The following is a 23,105-nucleotide window of genomic DNA, read 5'->3' as shown; positions in this document are numbered from 1 at the left end:
ATGCAGGACACGGGAATTGGGAAATCATCTGCCGAGAACATGTATGTTGATGTGCTTGATTGAGCCAATGCACAGTGTATTTTGGATGGAAAATTCATATGTGTGTTGTGATGAGAAAAAAAATTTATAATAAAAAACAAAGTATAAAAAAAAAAAAAATAGTTCTAATATGGGACCAGCAGATGGGCATAATGGCTACATTGCTGGACTCCCATGTAGTCAACTGCAGTTCGACTGCAGTTCAAGTCCTGGACCCCCAGTGGCTTAAACTCATGCCGGGCGTGTGTGCGGGCATGCCCAAGATGCCAGGAAGAGAACAGAGGACAAGGGATTGCAATGTGGCCATCCCCCTGGGAGGTTATTTCTGGCTTTCTGTTTCTCTGTCTCTGTCTTTCTGATGAGTGCATGCCTCCTATAGCAAAAACCTCTCAAAAAAAAAAAGTTCTAATACGATGTAATGTAAAGGTATTTTTAGTAAGCAATATAAATTCTTAATTCATTAAACAAAAGGCCTTTGTCTCCCTTTCTCTTATATACATAGTCTTTCTCCCCCCCTTTAGTAAACATAATCAATATAAACATGACTGATGCGACTGCAACTCACTTTGCATTCTAGAACACCAAGCATCAGATAAAAAGGAAAAGCAACATATTTTTAATATTGCTGTTTGCAAAAGAACTAACAATTCTGATGCCAAAAACAGTATCATGCATCGTACAGATTTTACTTACTAAAATACAGCCATTAGTATCTATTAATTTACTGACAGATGGCTCATTTATGAATATAAGAACAATTTTCTCCCTTAAAAAAATGTGAAAAACTCTCTAAGACATTAGGCCATTTTTACAGATAACCTTTGAAAGGCAAAAGTATACAAACTCGACCATGAAAATAAATAAGCTAATATTTATGAAGTTGAAGGATTTCTCAAACTAGTAATGTGCAGGAAAAAGAATTACATAAAACAGAATTGGCCTACAGATAATGAGGGCAAAAGAATAAGCCAAAGACTTTTCCTTCTTCTCTGAAAGAGAAGACAATGGAACAAGAGGACAAAAGCATATGAACTTTTTCTTTCTTTTTTTTAAAAGAGAGATGTTTGCTATAGGGCACATTTATTTTTTAAAGAGAGATATGTGCTATAGGGCACATGAGCTCACCAGAGAGAGAGAGATAAACAGAGAGACAGAAAGCAAGAACCCAGCCCCAGGGGGGAATGGCTGCAACCCCTTCTCCTCCATTCTCCTCTCGGATTTTGGGCATGTACAGACACACACACACACAAACCCGGCATGAGTTTGAAGCCACCAGGTCCAAGATTGAAACCACAGTCGACTATGTAGAGACATAATTACTACACCATCTGCTGGTCCCAAGAATATGAACTTTTTCTTAATAAGGTCCATTTTACTCTTCTAAATCACCTAAGAAATACATGCTCACTGCAGAAAATCTGGGAAATAAGGAAACATGTAGTGAACAGTGGGAAAATCTTCCCCAGTCACCCAAAAGTTTTAGCTGTTACATATTTTCTTCAATATATTTTTTATTACACAAAGTCACTGAATATCTTACCTGTATCATGCTTTTTATTTTCTGCCTTAACATGTTTGAATTTTATTAATTTAAAAATTTACCAGCTATAGGGACCAGCAGTTAGCGTAATGGCTATGTCGCTGGGCTCCCACATAGTCAATCGCGGTTCGAGTCCCGGACCCAGTGGCTTAAACTCCCACCAGGCGCATGTGCGTGCGTGCCCAAGATCCCGAGAGGAGAATGGAGGAGAAGGGATTGCGGCATGGCCATCCCCCCGGGGGATGATTTCTTGCTTTCTGTCTCTCTGTCTCTCTCTGTCTGTCTGGTGAGCACACGTGCCCTATAGCAAAAATCTCTCCAGAAAAAGAAAGAAAAGTAAAAATTTACCAGCTATGCAATATTTCACTACATGAAGTGTGCCACAATTTACTTAGCCATTTCCCTAATGTTAGACATGTGTTTTTTAATTTCACCTACTATGAAAAACTGTGAGAGCTTAGACTTGGAAAAACTTAACTCAGCCTGTCTATAACTTTATTTTCTGTCCTCTCTTAGTCCCTGTGCTAAAATTTAATTTCAACTCTCTATTTCAAGAATGGGAAAATACGGTGGTCACAAACACAGGTAGAGCTTTTCTAGCGAAAAAGCCCCAAATTCCTTTAGAAGAGGCTGTTTCCCCCCCCCCTTTTTTTCTTTAGATCTAAGGCCTTGGAAGTTAGAAATCAAATTCGTCAATATGGAAGTCAAGAATGGCTCACATGGCCCACCTGTGGTAGCACATGCAAGTAGCACAATTCTGCATAATACTGGAGCCACACAGTAGGCCAGGGTTCAGATCCTAGGTTGCCCTAAGCATTACCAAGCATGTCCACATGCACCCACAATCCTAGCTAGCAGAGAAGCTGTAGGGAGGTATCATAGCATAGTGAGACCCAGTCAAGGGCACTTGTCTCGGCCTCTTCTCTTCCTCTCTCCCTCCGCTATCATGGAAGAAATAAGTAAAAATCTTAAAAAGAAAGAAATAAAAGTCACAGGATTTGAACACTTTAAGAAGCAGTGAAATCATGGCTGGCATTCTGGAGCTTTCTCAGCTTTTTCCCTGAGGGTGCCTTCCCTCAAGGGACAGGTATTTAAATGGGGAGTTAAGTAGATCAACACTGTTGACCATACTCTACTTTCTGAAGAAGACAAAACAGGGGCCACGAGAGAAACCCACACTAGCAGCCTGCAGCCCCAGACGCTACCTTGATCAAAACTGTAAGCCACGCAGTCATTCAATACTTCTAGTCACACAACCCCATGGCTACAATTGGCTGTCTTCAAAACCGACTAGCTGGTTTCCGCCAAGGGAAACCATTCACCTACTCAAAACATGATTATAAATTGCTATGTTTCTTGAAAACACTTTCTTGGTATTCTAGTGAAACAGTAGCACCAGTTCCTCAGATGCTAAAACAAGACTCCTCTACCCTACAGAATTGATAACATGGTATCATTTATTTTTTACTTATTTATTCATTATTCTTTTTATTTTTAAATTTGCTATAGGGCACATGAGCTCATCAGAGAGAGACACAGAAAGAGAAAGAGGGAGGAGAAAGAAAGTAAGAAAGCAATCCACCAGGTCCAAGACTCAAACTGCATTCGGCCATATGGAAGTCCAGTGCCCCATCCACTGTGCCACCTGCCAGCCCCATATAGTACCATCTTTAAGCAAAAGTTAAGACTCTCTAATATAGTGAGCTTTTAAATAACATTATAATGAATACTAGCTTTTCTAAAAGAGCCTAAAAATTCAATCATATTAAATTCTACTTCCAAAACCACTTGAAATTTCTGTGCCTATAATAAATGTTGTATCTCACAATGTTACTATAGGGAATCAATCAGATTTCACCTAAAACTGCATCAAACCTTGTTTTTGCTGATAGACTCCGATGCTCCCAGTAAGGACTGGATACAGGCGGACAAAGCTTCCTGTGACAATCCTTGGAACACTGCCCTCTGGTGGAACAAAAGAGAAGCATCAGCCTGTGGCGCTTCAAACAAAAAAAGGAAAATCATAGGCTTGAGTGCAGCCTTAAACAAATCGCAGGCTGTAGGTGAGTGCAGGATAAAAGCAGTGCTTGCTTGCCCTCCTCACTGTTAGATGAGCTCATTACGGGGTGCCATCTCTTCTGGAGTTTTCTGATCCCATGTAACCTCTCTAGACCAAAACACAGTTTTATAATGTACGCTCATTTCTGCAAATGCACATGACCCTTCTATGAATATTTACTAGCACCTATTTCATGTCAGATGCTGTGCAAGATGCTGGGAATTACAATAAAGGAGCACAGTTTGGACCTCATGGGGCGCTCACTCCAACAGGATACCATACTGTAGCACTGCTTTTTAAATCTCTACGACCAGCTATAAAACACACCCTCAGTAAATTCACTTCTAAATATTCATCCCAAGTAATTAATTCATATCACACTTTGAGATTCATGCATGTGGCTCTTCGTCACAGATTTTTTTTTTTTTAAGAGAGATTTTTGCTATCAGGCACATGTGCTCATCAAAGAGAGAGATAGAAAGTGAGAAATCACCCCCCAGGGGGATGGCCATGCTGCAATCCCTTCTCCTCGACTTGCCTCTCAGAATTCTGGGCACTTATAGACACGTGCCCAGCGTGATTTTTTAAAATTACTTTTTATTTAATGTTATTCATTGTCTTTATTTTATTTTATTATTTTTGAAGTTGGTAAGAGAGAAGGAAAGTGAGAAAGCAAGCTGCCAGGTCCAGGATTTGAACCATGATCGGTCATGTGTGAGTCCAGCCACCTTAGCCACCATACTACCTGTTGGCCCCCAGCATGAATTTTAAGCTGCCAGGTCCAGGACTCAAATCGCAGAAGACAACAGTCCAGCGACATAACCATTACGCCATCTTGTCCCTCAGAATTATTTTAAACTCCAAAAACTACAAATATGATAAATGTTCAAGGATCAGGGGTGGGGGGGCCTGACAAAATACTAGTAAATCTAAACGTAGCGCATGAAATCAAACTAAAGTGCTAAAATGCTAAAGGAGGTGGCAAAAATACATAAGACATAACTAAGTGGGAGCAAGAGCAGGTCACAAAATAATATATGAAGTATGAATCTTAATTTAATTCTGCCATTTATCTTCCCACAGGCGTGCCATGCTGGTGAAGCTGGGCTTCCCGTCAGTCTCCTGCTGCCCTCCTTGCCTCCATCCTACTTGAGCAGGAATTAATATGGGTAAATATGAATAGGATATTTATCACTGGCCACAACCCCTGGTCTCCGACTGGATGTGTTCTGTTTGTGCTGTCTCTGCCATTTCCCCCGAGGCGAACATGAGACAGCAAGATGGGGCAGTCTCCTGCTGATGTCACGGAACTGTGAAGGCTAAAGAGGAGTAGCTTAGACCAAGACCCCCTCCTGCCCCCACTCAGCCTTAATGTGCTTCTCACAGACTTCATCTTTTTCTCCTGAATCAGGAAGACTGAAAGGGCTACGATTTGGATGAAGGTAGGTGGGAAAAGAATGGGCCCGGTGACCTCCTTAGGCCTACCCAAGTTCTGCTAAAATTCCTGCTAAGCACCATAAGAGGCTTCTCCTAGGGATCTGTGATGACAATGGGTTCTGTGTGGAATATGGCTCCTTCATGCTTCCCCTGGGATCCTGGTCCCACTGCTGGAAATTTCTGAACCCCAGCTTAACACCATCATTCAGTACATAGGAACCTGAGGAAGAAGAGGAACCAAGGTCTCTATCTCCGACGGGAAGAGATCTCATTAGCTGAGCAAAAGGGCTGAGACATCTGACCTCACCTCTGGAAGTCCCAGTATAGGGTGAAAGGCACCTCTGGTTGTGTTCCAAAATCCCCAAGCACAAACCTCAGCAACTATGTAGTTTAAATTAGATACAGAGTACTGTGGGGTCTACTGATGTCACAAAACGACTGTACAAACCGTCCTGTCCCTGGACTGCGTGGTACAGAGTATTTCTGCTGTATGAGAGCAGCTGTGATAAATATCCTATTCATATTTATCCACATTAGTTCCTGCTCAGGTAGGATGGGGGCAAGGAGGGAAGCAGGAGACTCTTCTGAACCAGAAAGGTTTTTGTTATAGAGTGCATGTGCTTGCCAGAAAGAGAGAGAGAGAAAGCGAGAAATCATCCCCAGGGGGGACGGCCATACTACAGTCCTTTCTCCTCCATCCTCCTCTCGGGATCTTGGGCACACATGCACACTTGCCCAGCGTGCATTTAAGCCACCGGGTCCCAGACTCAAACCACGGTCAACTACATGGGAGTCCAGTGACATAGCCATTATGGATAGCCATTATGGAGAAGCTAGCCCTTCTCCTCAGATACAAATACAAACATTCATACAAAATTTTACCTGTAATTTCAAGGTGTTCACAGATTCCTCAATGCCTGCTAGCATACTAGATTCTATGGGTCTATAACATGCTCAGGATAAAAACCCCTAAATTAGAGATCAGCAGATGGTGTGATGGTTATGTTGCTGGACTCCCATGTAGTCAACCACAGTTCAAGTACCAGAACCAACAGCTTACAACTCATGCCGGGTGCCGTGTGTGTGTGTGTGTGTGTGTGTGTGTGCCTGAAACCCCAAGAGGAGAATGGAGGAGAAAGGACTGTGGTGTGGTCATCCCCCCTACGGAGGTGATTTCTCGCTTTCTCTCTCTGTCTCTCTGTCTCTCTGGCGAGCACACATGACCTACAGCAAAAAATCCCTCTAAAAAAAAAAAGATCCCTAAATGACTGACCTTCGAGTTTCCTCCATATCTAAAAATCATCATTCTAAGAATATCAAACAAAAATACAACATTGGGGCCAGCAAGTGGTGGTTAAGGACGCTGGACTCCCACGTGGCCAACCGCAGAATAAGTCCTAGACTTGGCAGGTTGCTTTCTCACTTTCCCTCTCTGCCTCACTCTCTTGCTCTGTCCTTCTCGAAAGAAAGGAAGGAAGGAAGGACGGAAGGAGAAAGAAAGGAAGAAAGAGAATTCTCTAAAAAATACAATACCAATATTTTTAATGAAATTAAACTTTTAAAAATTCCAAATGAAGAGTGAGCAACTCACAATAAAAATACCAGAATTTGCACACATACATCTATAAGAGAAAGTATTCCAAGTGAAAGAGCAAGCAAGACGCAGAAAGATAACAGGAATTCAGACGTACATCTATGCATCTGTATAATTTGGAGAGGCACACAAGCGTTCTTCGAACTGTAGGGTACCACATTCCATGGAGATCCGCAGGGGAGATCGTGGTCTGTGGTCTCGGATTGAGGGATTCTGTTGAACCTATAGCCCAAAGGGGGAAAAAAAAAAAAACCACATTTGACACACTGGGTGTCTGTATTACAGTAATTTGCACAGCAACTAGAAACAGTTCATTCTCACGCCTCACACTCCTACCCCACAGATTTCATTACCTTCTTTCAGATTACACTTTCATTACCTTCTATAGACTCTCTTCGTAGTATCCCACTCTCTAGCCACGGTATCTCTGTGATCTTATTTCTCTCTTGTTTACTCAAACTACACTGCCAGCCCCTCCTCCTCTCGCATCAGTCCCGCCCTCTCACGTGCCCTCTTCTGAAGTTGCTGTCTGTTCTTTCACCACCAGCTCAGTTCACTCCTCCATCTCCATTTGTTCCTCAAAGTCAACATTTGCTAAGGTTCTCTCCCCAGACTTCCACAAACCCTACTCCAGTGCCTTAACCACCATGCCACCTGCTGGCCCTTCCTATTACTATGTTTAATGCGACATTTCAACAGGTCGCATGTGGCTTCCATTATATTTCTATTGGACAAGAATTGCTTCATAGCTAGAAAGCAGAGAATCAGTGTACAGATAGACCAAAGAGTACTTGATGCTTTGGGCTTATATGAAGTCAGCCCAGGACCGAGAGTAGAGTGACTGATTACAGAAGTCTGAAATTAATTGTCATGTATTTTATTTAATCAAATATATCCAAAATATCATTTTAATATGTAACTAATATAAAAAATACTACTTAGAATGAACAGTATCCATTTTCTTTTTTATTTTTTACTAAGTCTTTGATATCTGGAGCGTGTTTTACACACTTAGGGCCCATTTTAACTCCTAGGGCACATTCGGACTAGCCACATCTCACAAACTCAATAGCAAGTGGCTACCAGACTGGACAACACAGATGGAGAGTCAAATAATAGAGGTCCTTTCAGGTGTCCCACATGGACCTCACTCAACTCATCCTTAGCCCCCACATCTAGCATGCCATCGAGTTCAACAGAAGCAAGCTCTGAACCAAATCCCTCACCTCTACATGTCTCTCCATCCACCCTGGTTCAAACCACCTTCATTTTTCAAATGAAAAAACACAACCTCCTGTTCCAGTTGCTATAGTTCGGTGGATTATTCCTCACTGTAATTCCAGGCATGGGTTAAAGAACTGGCTTTACTGAGGAAGAAAAAATGCATAAGGCCAAGGTTGGCAGCACAGAGATATACTCTGGTCTCTCCAATAATCCTTGAAGAGGTTTGCTAGAACCCAGGTACAGTAAGAACAGGAGGTACAAGAGACATGGCAAGGGTCCTATTGCAGAGGAGGAAATTTCAAGGGCAAACATGGTAAGATGGCTCTGTCAGATGGGAAGCCAGGCTGCTTGGCAGTCTAGATTTGTGGTACCAGCTATTTACAGAGTTGATTCAGAATATCTTATGATGCTCAAATCTGGAGCTCTTGGAGCAGCTGGGGCTCTTTAAACCCATTATCCCACTCCCTAGTCCCTTGGGGAACTGAGCTTTTGAATCAACCTGACATCCGGGGTTTGGAGGATACCCTTCTTCCTATCTACTGGGTCGTCAGGAAAGTCATGATGTATTTTTGCCTAGAAAAATACATTCTGACTTTCTCAATGACCTAATAGTTTGTTGTCTCGGTCCTTCCTTTGTGAGTAACCAGAGTGATCCTCGGAAACATTCCTCCTTTACATAACACACAGCCTAGTCCAAGCTACCCGTGTCTGTTATCCCAACCCCGACCACTCAATATGAATGCAAACTGCAAACTGATGGTGCAATCGCCTTGATACTCTACTAGCTACAGGTTCAAAGGCCAGAAGACCTAAAATCAGGCCTATTCTTATCTCTCTTCCATCCCTACATACATCCTGGACCAAAAGATACCAAATCACTGCTTGGTTTTCCATTCCTATATACCATCCTCCTTTGTTTTTGTTGTTGTTGTTGTTGTTGTTTTTTGTTTGTTTGTTTGTTTGTTTTAACGCTAGAGGACAAATACACAAAAGGGTGAGCACATAACAGAAAAAGAAAAAAAGCAACCCCAACAGGGCTTGGTCATGCCACAATCCTTTTCCCTCTGATTCTCCAACCTGTCAGGACCCTGGGCATGCACAAATGCACCCAGCATGTTCCTCAAGCCAACAGGGCTGAGACTCAAACCCTGATCCATGTGGGATCCAGTTTCCTCTGCACAGTGCTTAACCCCTGTGCTACAGGGCCGGCTTATGTTATTCCATCTTAAAAACTCTTACTTCAGCTGGCTCACTCACTCTTGGTAAACACAGTCCAGCTTTCAAGTGCCACACCTCACACCACACTGCTGCTCTCAGAGCTTACCTTCCTTCATAATTCTCATGTCTCTCTTCCATGGTGCCCTCTGCAAACTCTAAGCCCTTGACTCAACACTGAATTATGTATCTGTGGCTTGTCAATCTCAACCCCAAAAGTGTGGGTTCCTCAAGGGTACAAGCTGTTTTTCATGTCTGCCACAGGACAAGTCCTCAATAAAAGTTTATTAATTGAATGAATAAATGCTGGAGAAACGTCTTAACATACCAGATTTTTTAAGACTGTTAGACTCTGCTTCTTCCAACCGAACATCTGAAAATGAAGTTTCTGAAGGTACCTTCTTCTGTTCATCTTTTAAACTCTGTGCAATTTGCTGCATAGAAAAATCAGAAACATTAAAGTGCAGTTTTCAGCAATATTTGTCAACATGAACATGTTCTTTCTGTAAAGCAAAAAAAAAAAAAAATTTAAAAATTAAATATATTGATAATAACTGTGGCATAAAAACAACACATGGAAATTTTTAAAAAGTTAAATGAGTATGGTATCTCTCCTCATAAAAACGTAAACTGCCTTTCCACTTAATTTCAGAACCAATACAAGCTATCTCCCGAAGGGTCAAGCATTCAATGCTCATATAAGAAGCATATTTTGTTTTTCTTCTGAGAGATTTTTGCTATATGGCACATGAGTTCACCAGAGAGACAAAGTGAGAGAGACATAAAATGAGAAATCACTCTCCCCAGAGGCCACTCCACAATCCCTTCTCCTCCATTCTCCTCTCAGGATTTTGGGCAGGCAGGCACATACACTCAGCATGAGTTTCAAGTCGCCGGTTCTGGAACTCAGCACCTCAGCCACTACACCACCTGCTGCCCCAAGAAGCATACTTTTCAACTTAAAAGTCTAAAAACAAAGTATTCAAATTTAAGATGACATACATTCTGAATGTCAGAAATGCTGCTTCTGTTCAAGTAAATGGCCATTCTAAATATCAGGCTTTTTCTGTGTGTAAGAATAACTACAATATGCTATTTTTAAAAGAATTTTTTAAAAATTAACTTATGGGGACCAGCAGTTAGCGTAATGGCTATGTTGCTGGACTCCCATGTAGTTGACCGTGGTTCGAGTCCCGGACCCAGCAGCTTAAACTCACGCCGGGCACGTGTACATGCATGCCCAAGATCCCAAGAGAAGAATGGAGGAGAAGGGATTGCGGCGTGGCCATCCCCCCGGGGGGTGATTTCTCACTTTCTGTCTCTCTCTCTCTCTCTCTTTCTGGCGAGCGCACATGCCCTATAGCAAAAACCTCTCCAAAAATAAATAAATAAATAACTTATGGACTAGATTAACCAACACTTCTTTACTGAATATCACAGGGTATACACAGGAGACCACTAAATGAGTAATGAAAACGCCACTAATCTACTTTGACTATAAAGTAGAAGCATATAAAAAGGAAGACCTGGGCCAGCAGGTGGCATGTAAGTTAAGGCACTGGATCCCACATGATCAACTGCACAGTCTGTCTCAGACCTGGTGGCTTGAAAAACATGCCAAGCAAATGTGTGTGCATGCCCAAATCCCAAAAGAAGAATGGAGGACAAGGGATTGCGGGATGAGTCTCCCATAAGGGGTGCTTTCTCTATCTCTCTCACTTTGTCTCTCTAATGAGTGCATACATCCTTATTATTATAAAATAAATATGTAAACTGTGATATATCCATACAATGAAATATTAACCAGCTATAAAAATAAATGAAGTACTGGGGACAGCAGGTGAGATGGTGGTTAAAGGCACTGGGCTCCCACATGGCCAACCACAGTTCAAGTGCCAGACCTAGCGGCCTGCTTTCTCACTTTCCCTCTCTGTCTCTCTCTGCCCCACTCTGGTCAAATTAAAATAAATAAATAAATAAAGTAAATAAAATAATTCTCTAAAAATAAATAAATAAATGAAGTACTAATACATGCTAAAACATGGATGAACCATTTAAACATTATGCTAAGGGAAAGAAGCCACACACAAAAGATCACATTTAATATGATTCCATTAATATGAAATATCCAGAACAATCTATTAAGGTAGAAAATAGATTAGTGTTTGCCAAGGGTTGGTGTAGAAGGGCAACAGCTAAAGGAAACAGGGCTTCTTTTTGAGATTCATTATCAAAATGCTCTAAAACTGGAGACAGCAGATAGCGTAATGGCTATGTCGCTGGACTCCCATGTAGTCGACCGCGGTTCGCGTCCCGGACCCGGTGGCTTAAAACTCATGCCGGGCGCATGTGCGTGCATGCCCAAGATCCCGAGAGGAGAATGGAGGAGAAAGGACTGTGGCGTGGCCATCCCCGCTGGGGGGTGATTTCTCGCTTTCTGTCTCTCTGTCTCTCTCTCTCTCTGTCTGTCTGGCGAGCGCATGCACCCTATAGCAAAAACCTCTCCACAAAAAAAAAAAAAAAAAAAAAAGCTCTAAATCTAATGGGAATGATGATGGTTGCATTTATGTATGAAAATAGGGAAAAAAACCATTGACACAAACTTAAAATGAGTGAACTGTGTGATATATAAACATCTAAATAAACATGTTAAAAAACAAATACTCTAAAATTACACAGACATGTCAAAAAAAAACAGAGAAGCCAGTTTTTGCAGAAGAATACGTAGGGCATATGTGCTCACCAGAGAGGGAAAAGGGCACAGAAAAAGACAAAGAGAGAGAAAGTATCCCCTGGAAGGAATGGCCATACCACAATCCCTTCTGTAGGGATCTTGAGTACATGCACGTGCACCCAGCCTGATTTCCAAGCCACTGGATCAGGGACTGAACCACAAAGTCAACTACATGGGATCCAGCTGCCTAACCACCAAGCAACCAGCTGGCCCTTGTATACTGACTTCCCAAGAACATCTACTAGTCCACAGTGTTACTTAAAGCAGGCATGGGGAGAAGAAAGGAATGGAGCAATGAAGGGAAATGAATTCTTTATAGCAGAATGCAACTAATAAAGGAAGAAGAAATGAAAGATAAAAAATTCACCTTTTTTTTTTTTTGGAGAGATTTTCACTATAGGGCGTGTGCGCTCGCCAGACAGAGAGAGACATAGAGACAGAAAGCGAGAAATCACCCCCCAGAGGGGATGGTCACGCCGCAATCCCTTCTCCTCCATTCTCCTCTCGGGATCTTGGGCATGCACGCACACGCGCCCGGCGTGAGTTTTAAGCCACCGGGTCCAGGACGCGAATCGCAGTCGACTACGTGGGAGTCCAGCGACATAGCCATTACACTAACTGCTGGTTCCCAAAAAATTCACCATTTTGATACTCCCAACATAGTAACCGGTTCAGGCAAGGATCATCAAGGCTAAAAAGATACTGAAGAATTCTTATAAACTCAAAGTATTATCCCATAATTGCTTATTAATTACAAAGGGGAAAATATACTAATGAAGAGAGCCAGCAATCACCACCTTAGCCAACAGTGGAGCAGCCTGACATTATTTGCCTTTGATGTAACAACGTTAGAAGTTTACATTAACTATATGTCGGGTCATCAAAAAAGTCCTGAAGTGTTTTTCTATACAAAAATGCATCTTGACATTTTAGACAAACCAATAGTATTCTTGCAAAAAGAAAAAAAAAAAAAAGTTTAACCTAAATCTAAGCAAGAGGAAATGGACAAACCCATATGGGGAATATATTCTACAATAAAATTGGCCGATCTCTTGGGGAAAAAAAAGAAAACAAAACAAACAATAAGGTAAAGAGAGGGGGATGAGGGAAGGAGTGTGGATTTGACTAAAAAGATAAAGAGACAATGAAAACCAAAAGCCACACAGTAATACTGACTACCAGCCCACTTTTTTCACTTTTTGGTCCAGCTATAAGATATCTGAAAAACAACTGGGGAAATGTGAATATGGACTATATAAAAATGGTATTTTGAAATTAATGTTAACTTCCGGTTGTATAAAAATGGTATCGCAGTTATGTGGACAATGCTTTCATATTCTTAGGAGAATAAAAACTGAAGTACTTTGGAGAGATGTATGATGTCTGCAACTTACTTTCAAATGGTTCAGCAACAAAACACAGAGAAAGTAAATGTGACGAAACATCGGCGACTGGAGATCAATACAAAAAATATTCTAGATTCAACTGGATAGTTGATGAAATTAAGGAACCAAAATGTTTTTAGGTGCTACTGTATTATGGTTGTGTTAAAAATAAAAGTGCCCTTGGGGCCAGCAGGTGGCGTGGTGACTAAGGGCACTGGACTCTCCCACATAGCTAACTGTGGTTCGAGTCCTAGACCTGGCGGCTTGCTTTCTCCCTTTCTCTCTCTCTGGCCAAATTAAAATAAATAAAGTAAAATTATATTATTCTTTTAAATTAAATAAATATAAGTGCCCTCTATGTAGTTCTTCTTCAGGTAGCCTCCAAAATTCCCCACAGGAGCAGCTTTCATCCTCATTAGGTGTTGCCAACTCTTAGCCTAATCTTAAGGTCTTTCTCTTAAATTGCTGCCAGACTTTACACACAGTTACCTTTACTTTCTAGAACATATTCTCTATCATTGTTACTGAAAACAATGTCTACTTCACACAAATGTTTTTTGTGATAGCAATTCAAGTTTTTCTTCCATGAAAAATAAAGTACCCAATCATTTTAGTTATCTACTGAAGCATTCACTAACTGAAATAATGTTTAAAATTTCCCCTAAAGTAACTGATGAGGGACCAGCAGTTGGAGTAATGGCTATGTTGCCAGACTCTCATGTAGTCGACCGCGGTTCGAGTCCTAGACCTGGTGGCTTAAACTCATGCTGGGTGCGTATGCGTGCGTGTCCAGGATCTCCAGTAGAGAATGGAGGAGAAGGGATTGTGGTATGGCCATCCCCCCTGGGAGGTGAGTTCTCACTTTCTGTCTGTCTTTCCAGTGAGCACACGCGCCCCATAGCAAAAACCTCTTTAAAAAAATTTAAAAAGTGGGAACCAACAGTTAGCATAGTGGCTATGTCGCTGGACTCCCACGTAGTCGACCGCGGTTCACGTCCCGGACCCAATGGCTTAAAACTCACGCCGGGCGCATGTGCGTGCATGCCCAAGATCCCGAGAGGAGAATGGAGGAGAAGGGATTGCGGCGTGACCATCCCCCCTGGGGGGTGATTTCTCGCTTTCTGTCTCTCTGTCTCTCTTTGTCTGTCTGGTGAGCACACGCACCCTATAGCGAAAACCTCTCCAAAAAAAAAAAAAAATGAAAAAAGTAACTTGAGAAGAGCAGGAAAAAGGAGGTATAAGTGAAATAAGAGTGATCATGCAAAGCTGAGGTAATGGCACATGACATTTTATTGTATTTTGCCTTTATATTTGCTTCTATTAAAAATTTTCCATTAAAACAAAGTTAAAAGTTCTAATTCTGTTTTAACACTAGTATCTTATTTAAACTCTGTCTGCAACTGAAAGAAAATAAAGGTACAAATGAAAGTGAAACATCAGTCAGATAAACTATAAGTCTTCAAACCATCAAATGGATATCACTAGCATATGATTTTGAGACAAGGCCTTCAAGAATTTTATAAGAAAGGATGACACAGGACCAACAGTTAGCATAATGGCTATGTCACTGGACTCCCATGTAGTCGACCGCGGTTCAAGTCCCAGACCTGGCAGCTTAAACTCACGCTGGGCGCATGTGCATGTGTGCGTGCCCAAGATCCCAAGAGGAGAACGGAGGAGAAGGGATTGCGGCATGGCCCTCTCCCCTGTGGGGGTGATTTCTCGCTTTCTGTCTCTCTGTCTCTCTCTGTCTTTCTGGAGAGCACACGCGCCCTATAGAAAAACCTGTAAAAAAAAAAAAAAAAAAAAGGATGACACAGGGTTATTAGATGATCAACTATTGGGGCTAGTAAGTGGCATGGAGGTGAAGGCATTGGATCTCACATACTGACCTCATGGTTCAAATCTCAGACCTGGTGGCTTGAAAATCATACTAGGTAAGTATGCATGCATGCCCAAAATCCCATGAGAAGACTGAAGAAGAAGGAATTGCAGTGTGGCCATGCCCCCAGGGGATAATTTTTTACTTTCCCTCTCTCCCTCCACCTGTCTCTCTTTCTAGCAAGTACATGGACAATATAGAAAAAAAAAGAAAAAAGAAAATCATCTATGGTAGCTCCTATGTTATTGACACTCTCTTCTATACTACTTATATTTTTAAAAGAGAGACACCACAGGGAGCACTAATTCAATTTAAAAATGGGGAATGCATGGGCCAGCAAATGGCTTAGTGATTAAGGCATCAGACTCCCACATGGCCGATCACAGTTTGAGTCCCAGACCTGGCAGCTTGAAAATCATGTTGAGCAAGTGTGAATGCATACCCAAAATCCCAGAAGAAGAATGAAAAAGAAGGGTTTGCACCGTGGCCATCCTCTTTGGAGCATGAGTTCTTTCTCTCTCTCTCTCTCTCTCTCTCTCTCAACCACACACACCCTATGGCAAAAATCTTAAAAAAAAAAAAAAAAGGAACGCATATTTCTTGGCAAAGGAGAAAGAACTGAATAAAAAGTATACCAGACACAACTTGAAGAAAAGACAATCTAATAAATAATTTCTGTAAACTTTTTTAAATTGTATTTCCTATGATTTTTATGGCAAGTTTATCTTAATTTTACATTTTCAGGGAGAATTTTAAAAAGAAAAATCCTATTTGAACTAGTATAAAACATCTGAAAGCTGTTGGAGGGAGGGGATCAAGTTAAGAAAATCGTACCTCCATCATGACTAACTTATCAGGATATGCCAGATCTCCAGGGGCTGGTTTGTAGCCTGTGATGTCTGTCTGAATGTAGATATGGGTTCGGTAGACAAGTCGCTCTTGGACATCTTCCAACATCTGCTTGACTCCAGCTGCAAATGCCCCTAGTTGTTCAGCTGATAAGAAAAAGTACAATCATCCATTCCTTCAGATTCAGAAAACTATTTTCTTATAAAGAATCAAAGATACTACTAAAATACTCAGAAATAGTAGAAACCACTTTTGCTTCAGAGATTGTGGTTGTATTCTATTGCAGTATGACTCGTGACCTTAGAAATGTTTAATAATGCCTTTCGATTTCCTCAATTTTAAACTGGGGAATAAATTTGCCCTTACCACCTTCCAGGGACACTGTGGAATTATTTCTATTACTAATATGAATAATAAAATAAGAATTTTAAGAGCGTTTTCTGCTCTTTAAGTGTTATTTCATATACTGATAGCTTCAAACCAAATCAAAGAGAAAGTGAGGCAGCTTATTAATTGGGTTATTATCAACGCCATTTTACAAATAAATTGGATCCCATAGATAATAAATGACTTGTTAACATTTTCACACACAAAAAAGGTAAAGTATAAAATGAGATATGAGATTATATAGTAATTCTTCATTTTTAAGGTACCATCAATATTGTTAAGACACGCCAGTAATTCAGTAACAGCTTCCCATTGGCTAGTACTAGTGACACTATGTATGCATGTAAAATATTCAAATTAATTTAAAAATCACTTTAAATTTCCAAGGATTAAAGTCATAAAATGGGCAGTACAATACTGCACAATGCTGCAACCAGAAGAGAAGGTCAGGGGTCCTGATCCCAAGTCAACCTCAACACACTAGTTGTTCAGGTCCTGACTGACTGGAAGGCTAGAGGGAGGACTGCAGTGTGGCAACATGCTGTCAAAGGTCCTCGTGTGTGTGTCTCAATAAATGAATAAACTTTTTTTAAAATGTGACAAAATGTACATCTTAGAATGAACCAAATGCAGTAGAGTAACTACGAGGATAACAAATCCATAGTGTCTCCTAATGAAAGCTGAGAACAATAAACTCTTCCAAAAAAAAAAAAATTATTAGTTGAGGGTACTTTTTTAAAGATACCTAAGTAACATTAGGAAAATCATATTCTCTATGACAATCAAGTACTAAAGAACTCTATCATGGGCCGGGGGGTGCAGCAGTGACAACACAACACTCTGCAAGGCAGGGTGCCAGTTCAAGATAAGAGACCTCCCTGAATATGCCAGGCTGCTGAGCTGAGGGTATCCATGATCAAGGCTGGCTAAGGCTGAGGGTGGACTGCTGGATTATGATCCTGTCGGGAATGCTCTCTCTTTCTCTCTCTCTCTCTTTCTCTGTCCCTCTGTCTCTGTATCTCTCAATCATGAAATAAATGAACTTTTAAAAAAATGCATCAGATGGATAAAGTAGAACTAATCCAGAAAAATGCTTTATCATTTTGAAAACAAGGAATCATTACTATATATAAATATATATATACACATGATCTACACTAGCTTGAGTCCTAGACCCAAAGACCTGAAACTTACCCCAGGCATGTGTGTGTATATGCCCCAAATCCCAAAAGTAGAATGGAGGAGAAGGGATTGCAGCGCGGCCATCCACCCTGGTGAGGTGATTTCTCACTTTCTATCTCTCTATCTCTCACTGTCCTTCTGGCTAGTGCATGCGCCCTCTAGCAAAAACCTCTCAAAAAAAAAAAAAAAAGTATGCAATAGAGTCAATTACTTTATGTATTCTGGTAACAGTGCACTACAAATGCCTGACCCCTAACCCAACAGGGCGCAGTTCTCTCTAGATTCCAGATACTAAAAAGAAAAGTGACACTATTTTATTATTAATTTAGCCCAGATTGCAAAATTATTCCCCTATTTAATTGGCACTTTTTCTTAATTCAAAGAACCATAGCATACACCGAAGCTTCACAAATACTAAACTTATATATCAAGGGGGCGAGGGGAGAAGGCCTCAACTTTTTTCAAATTCATTGAGCTATAGATGTAATTAAAAAGACCTTTAAAATATCACTCCTACTTACTTACCATTGTTTTGTACATGGTCTTCAAGCACCTCATTTTTAAGAATACCGCAAAGTTCTGACAGAGTCTCTAGATGAATGACATGAATGATCAATGGCCTGAAGACATCATACAATGACACACACAGTTTCTCCAAAAGTTCACTAAATTGAAAAAATAAAACATGGTTATTAGCAGTAATCTTTACACAATTTTCTAACAGTTTAAGAAACCTCATTGATTTCTCCTAGCCAGTAAAAATAATAAACACCTACAGGCAAACAGTATCTGGGAACATTATAGAATGAGAAATGAAAGGCTAAAAATAATTCTGCAAACTGTTGTGCTTTAAAAGCTCAGAATGAATGCGCAATCCACAGCAGTCAATTCATATTAGCTGTCTCCGACCAAAAAACAACCTAACCCAACTTTTATTTATTTCAATAATAATTTTATACATCTCCTTTTGAAAACAACAAAAAAATATTTCAGTAGATGTAACTACCTTTTATATGCTACTTCATTGTGAGTTAAATGGTATTTTTCTTTACAGTAAAGATGTGTTCAAAATCCTTTAATACTTACAGATTTAGATAGACAAAACAAAGTACTTAGGGGGCTGGCCCTATAGTACAGCAGTTAGGCACTGCATAGAGGAAACCAGATCCCACATAGCCAACCGAGGTTCAAGTCCCAGCCCCACTAGCTTGAAAAACATGCTGGGTGTAAACAGAAGTGCCCAGGATCCTAAGAGAAAAGACAATTGGAAGGAAAAAAAACTGTGTTATTACTGTCCCTATCACAGGGCTGCACATTTGCGCTTTCTCTCTAATGTGTGCCCTCTGGCATTTAAAAAAGGAAAGAAGGAAGGAAGGAAGGAAGGAAAGAAGGAAGGAAGGAAGGAAGGAAAAGAAAAGAAAAGAAAAGGCCTTTGGACATATACCAAGTTGCCTAAGAATTTTAAAATTAAATCATCTATATTCTTCACATTGTCGATAGTACCCTTCTTTTTTTTTTTTTTTTTTTTTTTTAATTTGCTATAGGGTAGGCACACTTACTGGATAGAGAGAGAGAGAACCCCCCAGAGGAGATAGCCACACCACAAACCCTTCTCCTACATTCACTCTTACGATTTTGGACACACATGCACACATGCCTGGAGTACTTTTCAAGACATCAAGTCCGGGACTTGAATTATGCTGTCGGCCATGTGGGATCCGGTTACTTGAACCACCACACTGCTGGTTGGAACCAAGAGTACTCTTTTATATACAGTATTTCATCAAAAGTGATCACTCTGGCTAAACCACAAAATATTTCTCTCTTCTACATTACAAGACTCATAATCTCAGAATCTTCCTAACAGTCAAAATAGCCAATACAAAGAAACCAAGTGATTAACAGTATATCTCACAAAACTTTGAGAAAAATATATTAAATAGCATCTGCATTTCTAAGTATCTTCCGTTAATCAGAATTACAGACTTTTTTAACTAGAAGGAATTATTATACATAGGATAATGGAATCTAGATACCAAGACTTGGTTCCCTGTATAGAATTCTTAGTACCATATCATAACGTCTCCATAATTACACTACAAACAACATAAAAGCATGTTGGCCTTTAAACTATACATTTCTTTTAAGAAAATAGCCACTGTCTCATCATCCATATTCCAGACAAAAACATTAAGACACTTTGCAGTTACACAATACCCCTCGTAAACATGTATGAATCTACTATGGCCATGACCAAATTAAATCTTATCAGCAAGAGTCAGATTCCATGTACCACCTACTCTAATTTTGATGTCGGCTTTGAGAAAAATTCATTGTAAAGTTGGTGCTCATCCTGGCATACGTGGACCATAAAGGCGCAGCCACTGCGAACCTGTAATAAACAAATACACCACCTACAGTTAAACACACATGACATTTCCAACATTTAGGAAATAAAAGTCTATACTTTACTTGCAAAAAGATTATATATACTTATTCATAGAACTTATTTAAAATTCTTTTTAATTAACCAGAGGGCATGTGCGATCACCAGAGACAAAGAGAAGAAAAGAAAGCACCTCCTAACAGGATGTGGTCATGCCACAGTCCTTTCTCCATTCTGTTGGGATTTGGGGCACACATGGACCCAGTGTGGTTTTCTTTTGGGTTTTTTGGGGGGTTTTTTGGAGAGGTTTTTGCTATAGGGCGCGTGTACTCGCCAGACAGACAGAGAGACAGAGAGATAGAAAGCGAGAAATCACCCCCCAGAGGGGATGGCCACACCGCAATTCCTTCTCCTCCATTCTCCTCTCGGGATCTTGGGCACACACACACACGCTCCTGGCATGAGTTTAAGTCACTGGGTCCGGGACTCGAACCACGGTTGACTACGTGGGAGTCCAGCGACATAGCCATTATGCTAACTGCTGGTCCCATGGGTTTTTTTTTTTCTTTTTTTGGAGAGGTTTTTGCTACAGGGCACGTGCACTCACCAGACAGACACAGAGAAACAGAGAGACAGAAAATGAGAAATCATCCCCCAGGGGGGATGGCCACGCCACAATCCCTTCTCCTCCGTTCTCCTCTCAGGATCTTGGGCATGCATGCACACGTGCCTGGCGTGAGTTTTAAGTCACTGGATCTGGGACGCGAACCGCAGTCGACTACATGGGAATCCAGCGACATAGCCATTACGCTAACTGCTGGTCCCCCTGGACCCAGCATGTTTTTCAAGCAGCCAGGGCTAGGATTCAAACCATGTCATCAGACATATGGGATCCAGCTCCCTTAACCACTAGGCCATAGAGCTGTCCTCATAAAACAACTTATTAAAGAACAGAAAATGGCTGTTTTTCAATGTATTACAACATAATGGAATTGGATTAAATAAGATTTTTATCTTCTTAATACTCTTACTTTCTAAACTTGATAATAAACATAAATATTTTCTAGTTGAAAGGGCATATTTAAAAGAAAAACCTTTACTCACTTATCTTTCTATAGTATGAATTAACGTCACACTAAACATAAAAGCACTTCTGTGGCAAATGCTAACATTAAGTTGTCAATAGAAATCCAGAAATTGTGAACCCCCATGTTTCAAGAAACAATACTTACTTGTGATTCTTCACACTTAAAAAAAAATAAAAATCGAGACTATTTTACAAAGTTGAATCAGGTTAATGACCGAACTACTGATAAATGTGTCATAGTGGAAAAACATTCTCTTAGTTTGTTGATATGGGATCCAAAACTTATTGGCCTAGGCTTCTAGGTTATCAAAATAGCTCAGAGGAAGAAGGTTTAACATTAAACCAAAACAAGCAGAAACTTACCAAGGCACAGTGATCCCTGTTATTTTGGCTGGTTAACTCTGTGACAGTACAAGCAATACTAGGGCCCAAAAGGAGCTCCCGCTGATCAAGGTAGCACTGGTGGATATCGTTTAGTAGTTGCTGGTATCTGGGAAGCAAATGACTAGAATATGAACTTCTGATTCAGACAGTGAATGAAATCTCATCTTGTACCCCCAAATAAGTTGCCAAACCTCTAAAGTTATAATAATCACCTCTCATTTGCCCACAATTAAATTCTAGAAAACAAAAACAAACCATAATGAATTGTGGTGCCATAAAGTTTTCTTATTGTTTGTTTGCTTACAATTATTATTCATCCATTCAATTGCTATACATCATTTAGATTGTGCCAAGACTTTAGCCAAGTACGATGTACACCTCAGTCCAGCCCAGTTGAGATTATACGCATCCTCGTCAACAGATAATAAGCCGTATCTGTGTCCCATAAGTGTCTTTCCTCTCTATTTTTTCCCAATTTTCCTTTTCTATGCTCTTCCCCTCCAACACTCTCTTCCCACTTTGTCTCTAGTGTTCATTTCCATTTTTAATGCTTTTATGTCCTCCAGTCTTTCAGTCTCTACCATAGAGTGTGGACGGTTGGTTTACGTTAAGTGGAGATATAAAATATCTCTTTCACAGCCTGACTTGCTTTACTCAGCAACAAATCTTCCATATTTGTCCACTTTCTATCAAGTTCCAGGGCCTTATTGTCTTTTTTTATGGCTGAATAATATTCTATGGAGTATATGTGCCACACTTTTTCAGTGCATTCATCTTCTGTGGACATTTGGTTGGTTCTATGTCTTAGCATTTGTGAATAATGCTGCACTGAATATAGTTGTGCAAGCTCTTTTCCAACTGAACGTTCTCCTGTCCTTTGGGTAGATACTCAGGAGTGGAATTGCTGGATCATATGGCAGTTCTATTTGAAGGTCTTTGAGGAACTTCCATATTGTTCACCACAGTGGCTGGACCAATTTACATTCCCACCAACAGTGTAGGAGTGTTCCCCTTTCACCACATCCCCTCCAGCACTTACCATTATTTGTTTTTTTAATCTTTGCCATTCTGACTGGGGTTAAGTGGTCTATTCTTGTGATTTTGATCTGTACCTCCCTTACAATAAGGGATGTTGAGCATTTTTTCATAAGCTTGTTGGTTGTTTATGTCTTCCTTAGAGAGTTGTTTATTTAGCTCACTTTCCCATATTTAAATTGAGTCAATCATTTTCTTACGGGTAAGCTGTTTGAGTTCCCTGGGTATTCTTGTTATCAGTCCCTTATATGAGGCACAGTTAACAAAAATTCTCTCTCATTCCAAGGGTTGTATTAAATATGCAGATTAATTTGGGTAGAATTGCCATTTTGATTATATTAATTCTCCCACTCCAGGAACATGGGATGTACTTCCACTTTTTAGTGTCCTTTTCAATTTCCTTTTTAAGGTTTTCATAGTTTTCCTTGTATAGGTTTTTGACTTGCTTGGTTAGTTTTATTCCTAAGTATCTTATACTTCTTGTGGCTACAGTAAATGGGATTATTTTTTTCAAGTCTGTCTCTGTCTGCTTGTTGTTTGTATATAGAAATGCTACAGAATTTTGTAAGTTAATTTTGTATCCTGCCACTTTACTGTATGCATTTATTACTTCGAGAAGTTTTTTCATGGATACTATTGAGACTTCTATGTATACAATCATGTCTTCTGCAAACAGATAATTTCAG

General features: G+C 40.3%; 1 protein-coding gene across 1 annotated transcript in view; it reads right to left on the bottom strand.

The window, feature by feature from the left end:
• The window catches only part of COG3 (component of oligomeric golgi complex 3), a 68,030-nt gene that overhangs the window by 28,825 nt on the left and 16,100 nt on the right, over positions 1-23,105 (bottom strand). Inside the window, exons 9-15 of the mRNA XM_014583373.2 lie at positions 21,364-21,490; positions 19,828-19,919; positions 18,053-18,192; positions 15,944-16,104; positions 9,437-9,542; positions 6,767-6,891; positions 3,455-3,544 (exon numbers count right to left, since the gene is read on the bottom strand). Coding sequence (XP_014438859.2) covers positions 3,455-3,544; positions 6,767-6,891; positions 9,437-9,542; positions 15,944-16,104; positions 18,053-18,192; positions 19,828-19,919; positions 21,364-21,490 — 841 coding nt within the window. The remainder of the gene's footprint in view (positions 1-3,454; positions 3,545-6,766; positions 6,892-9,436; positions 9,543-15,943; positions 16,105-18,052; positions 18,193-19,827; positions 19,920-21,363; positions 21,491-23,105) is intronic.

The sequence above is a fragment of the Tupaia chinensis genome, unplaced genomic scaffold (assembly GCF_000334495.1).
Source record: "Tupaia chinensis unplaced genomic scaffold, TupChi_1.0 Scaffold144262_1, whole genome shotgun sequence".
Taxonomy (NCBI): domain Eukaryota; kingdom Metazoa; phylum Chordata; class Mammalia; order Scandentia; family Tupaiidae; genus Tupaia; species Tupaia belangeri.
Note: the sequence above shows the minus strand (reverse complement) of the source record. Positions and strands in the feature narration are given on the sequence as shown.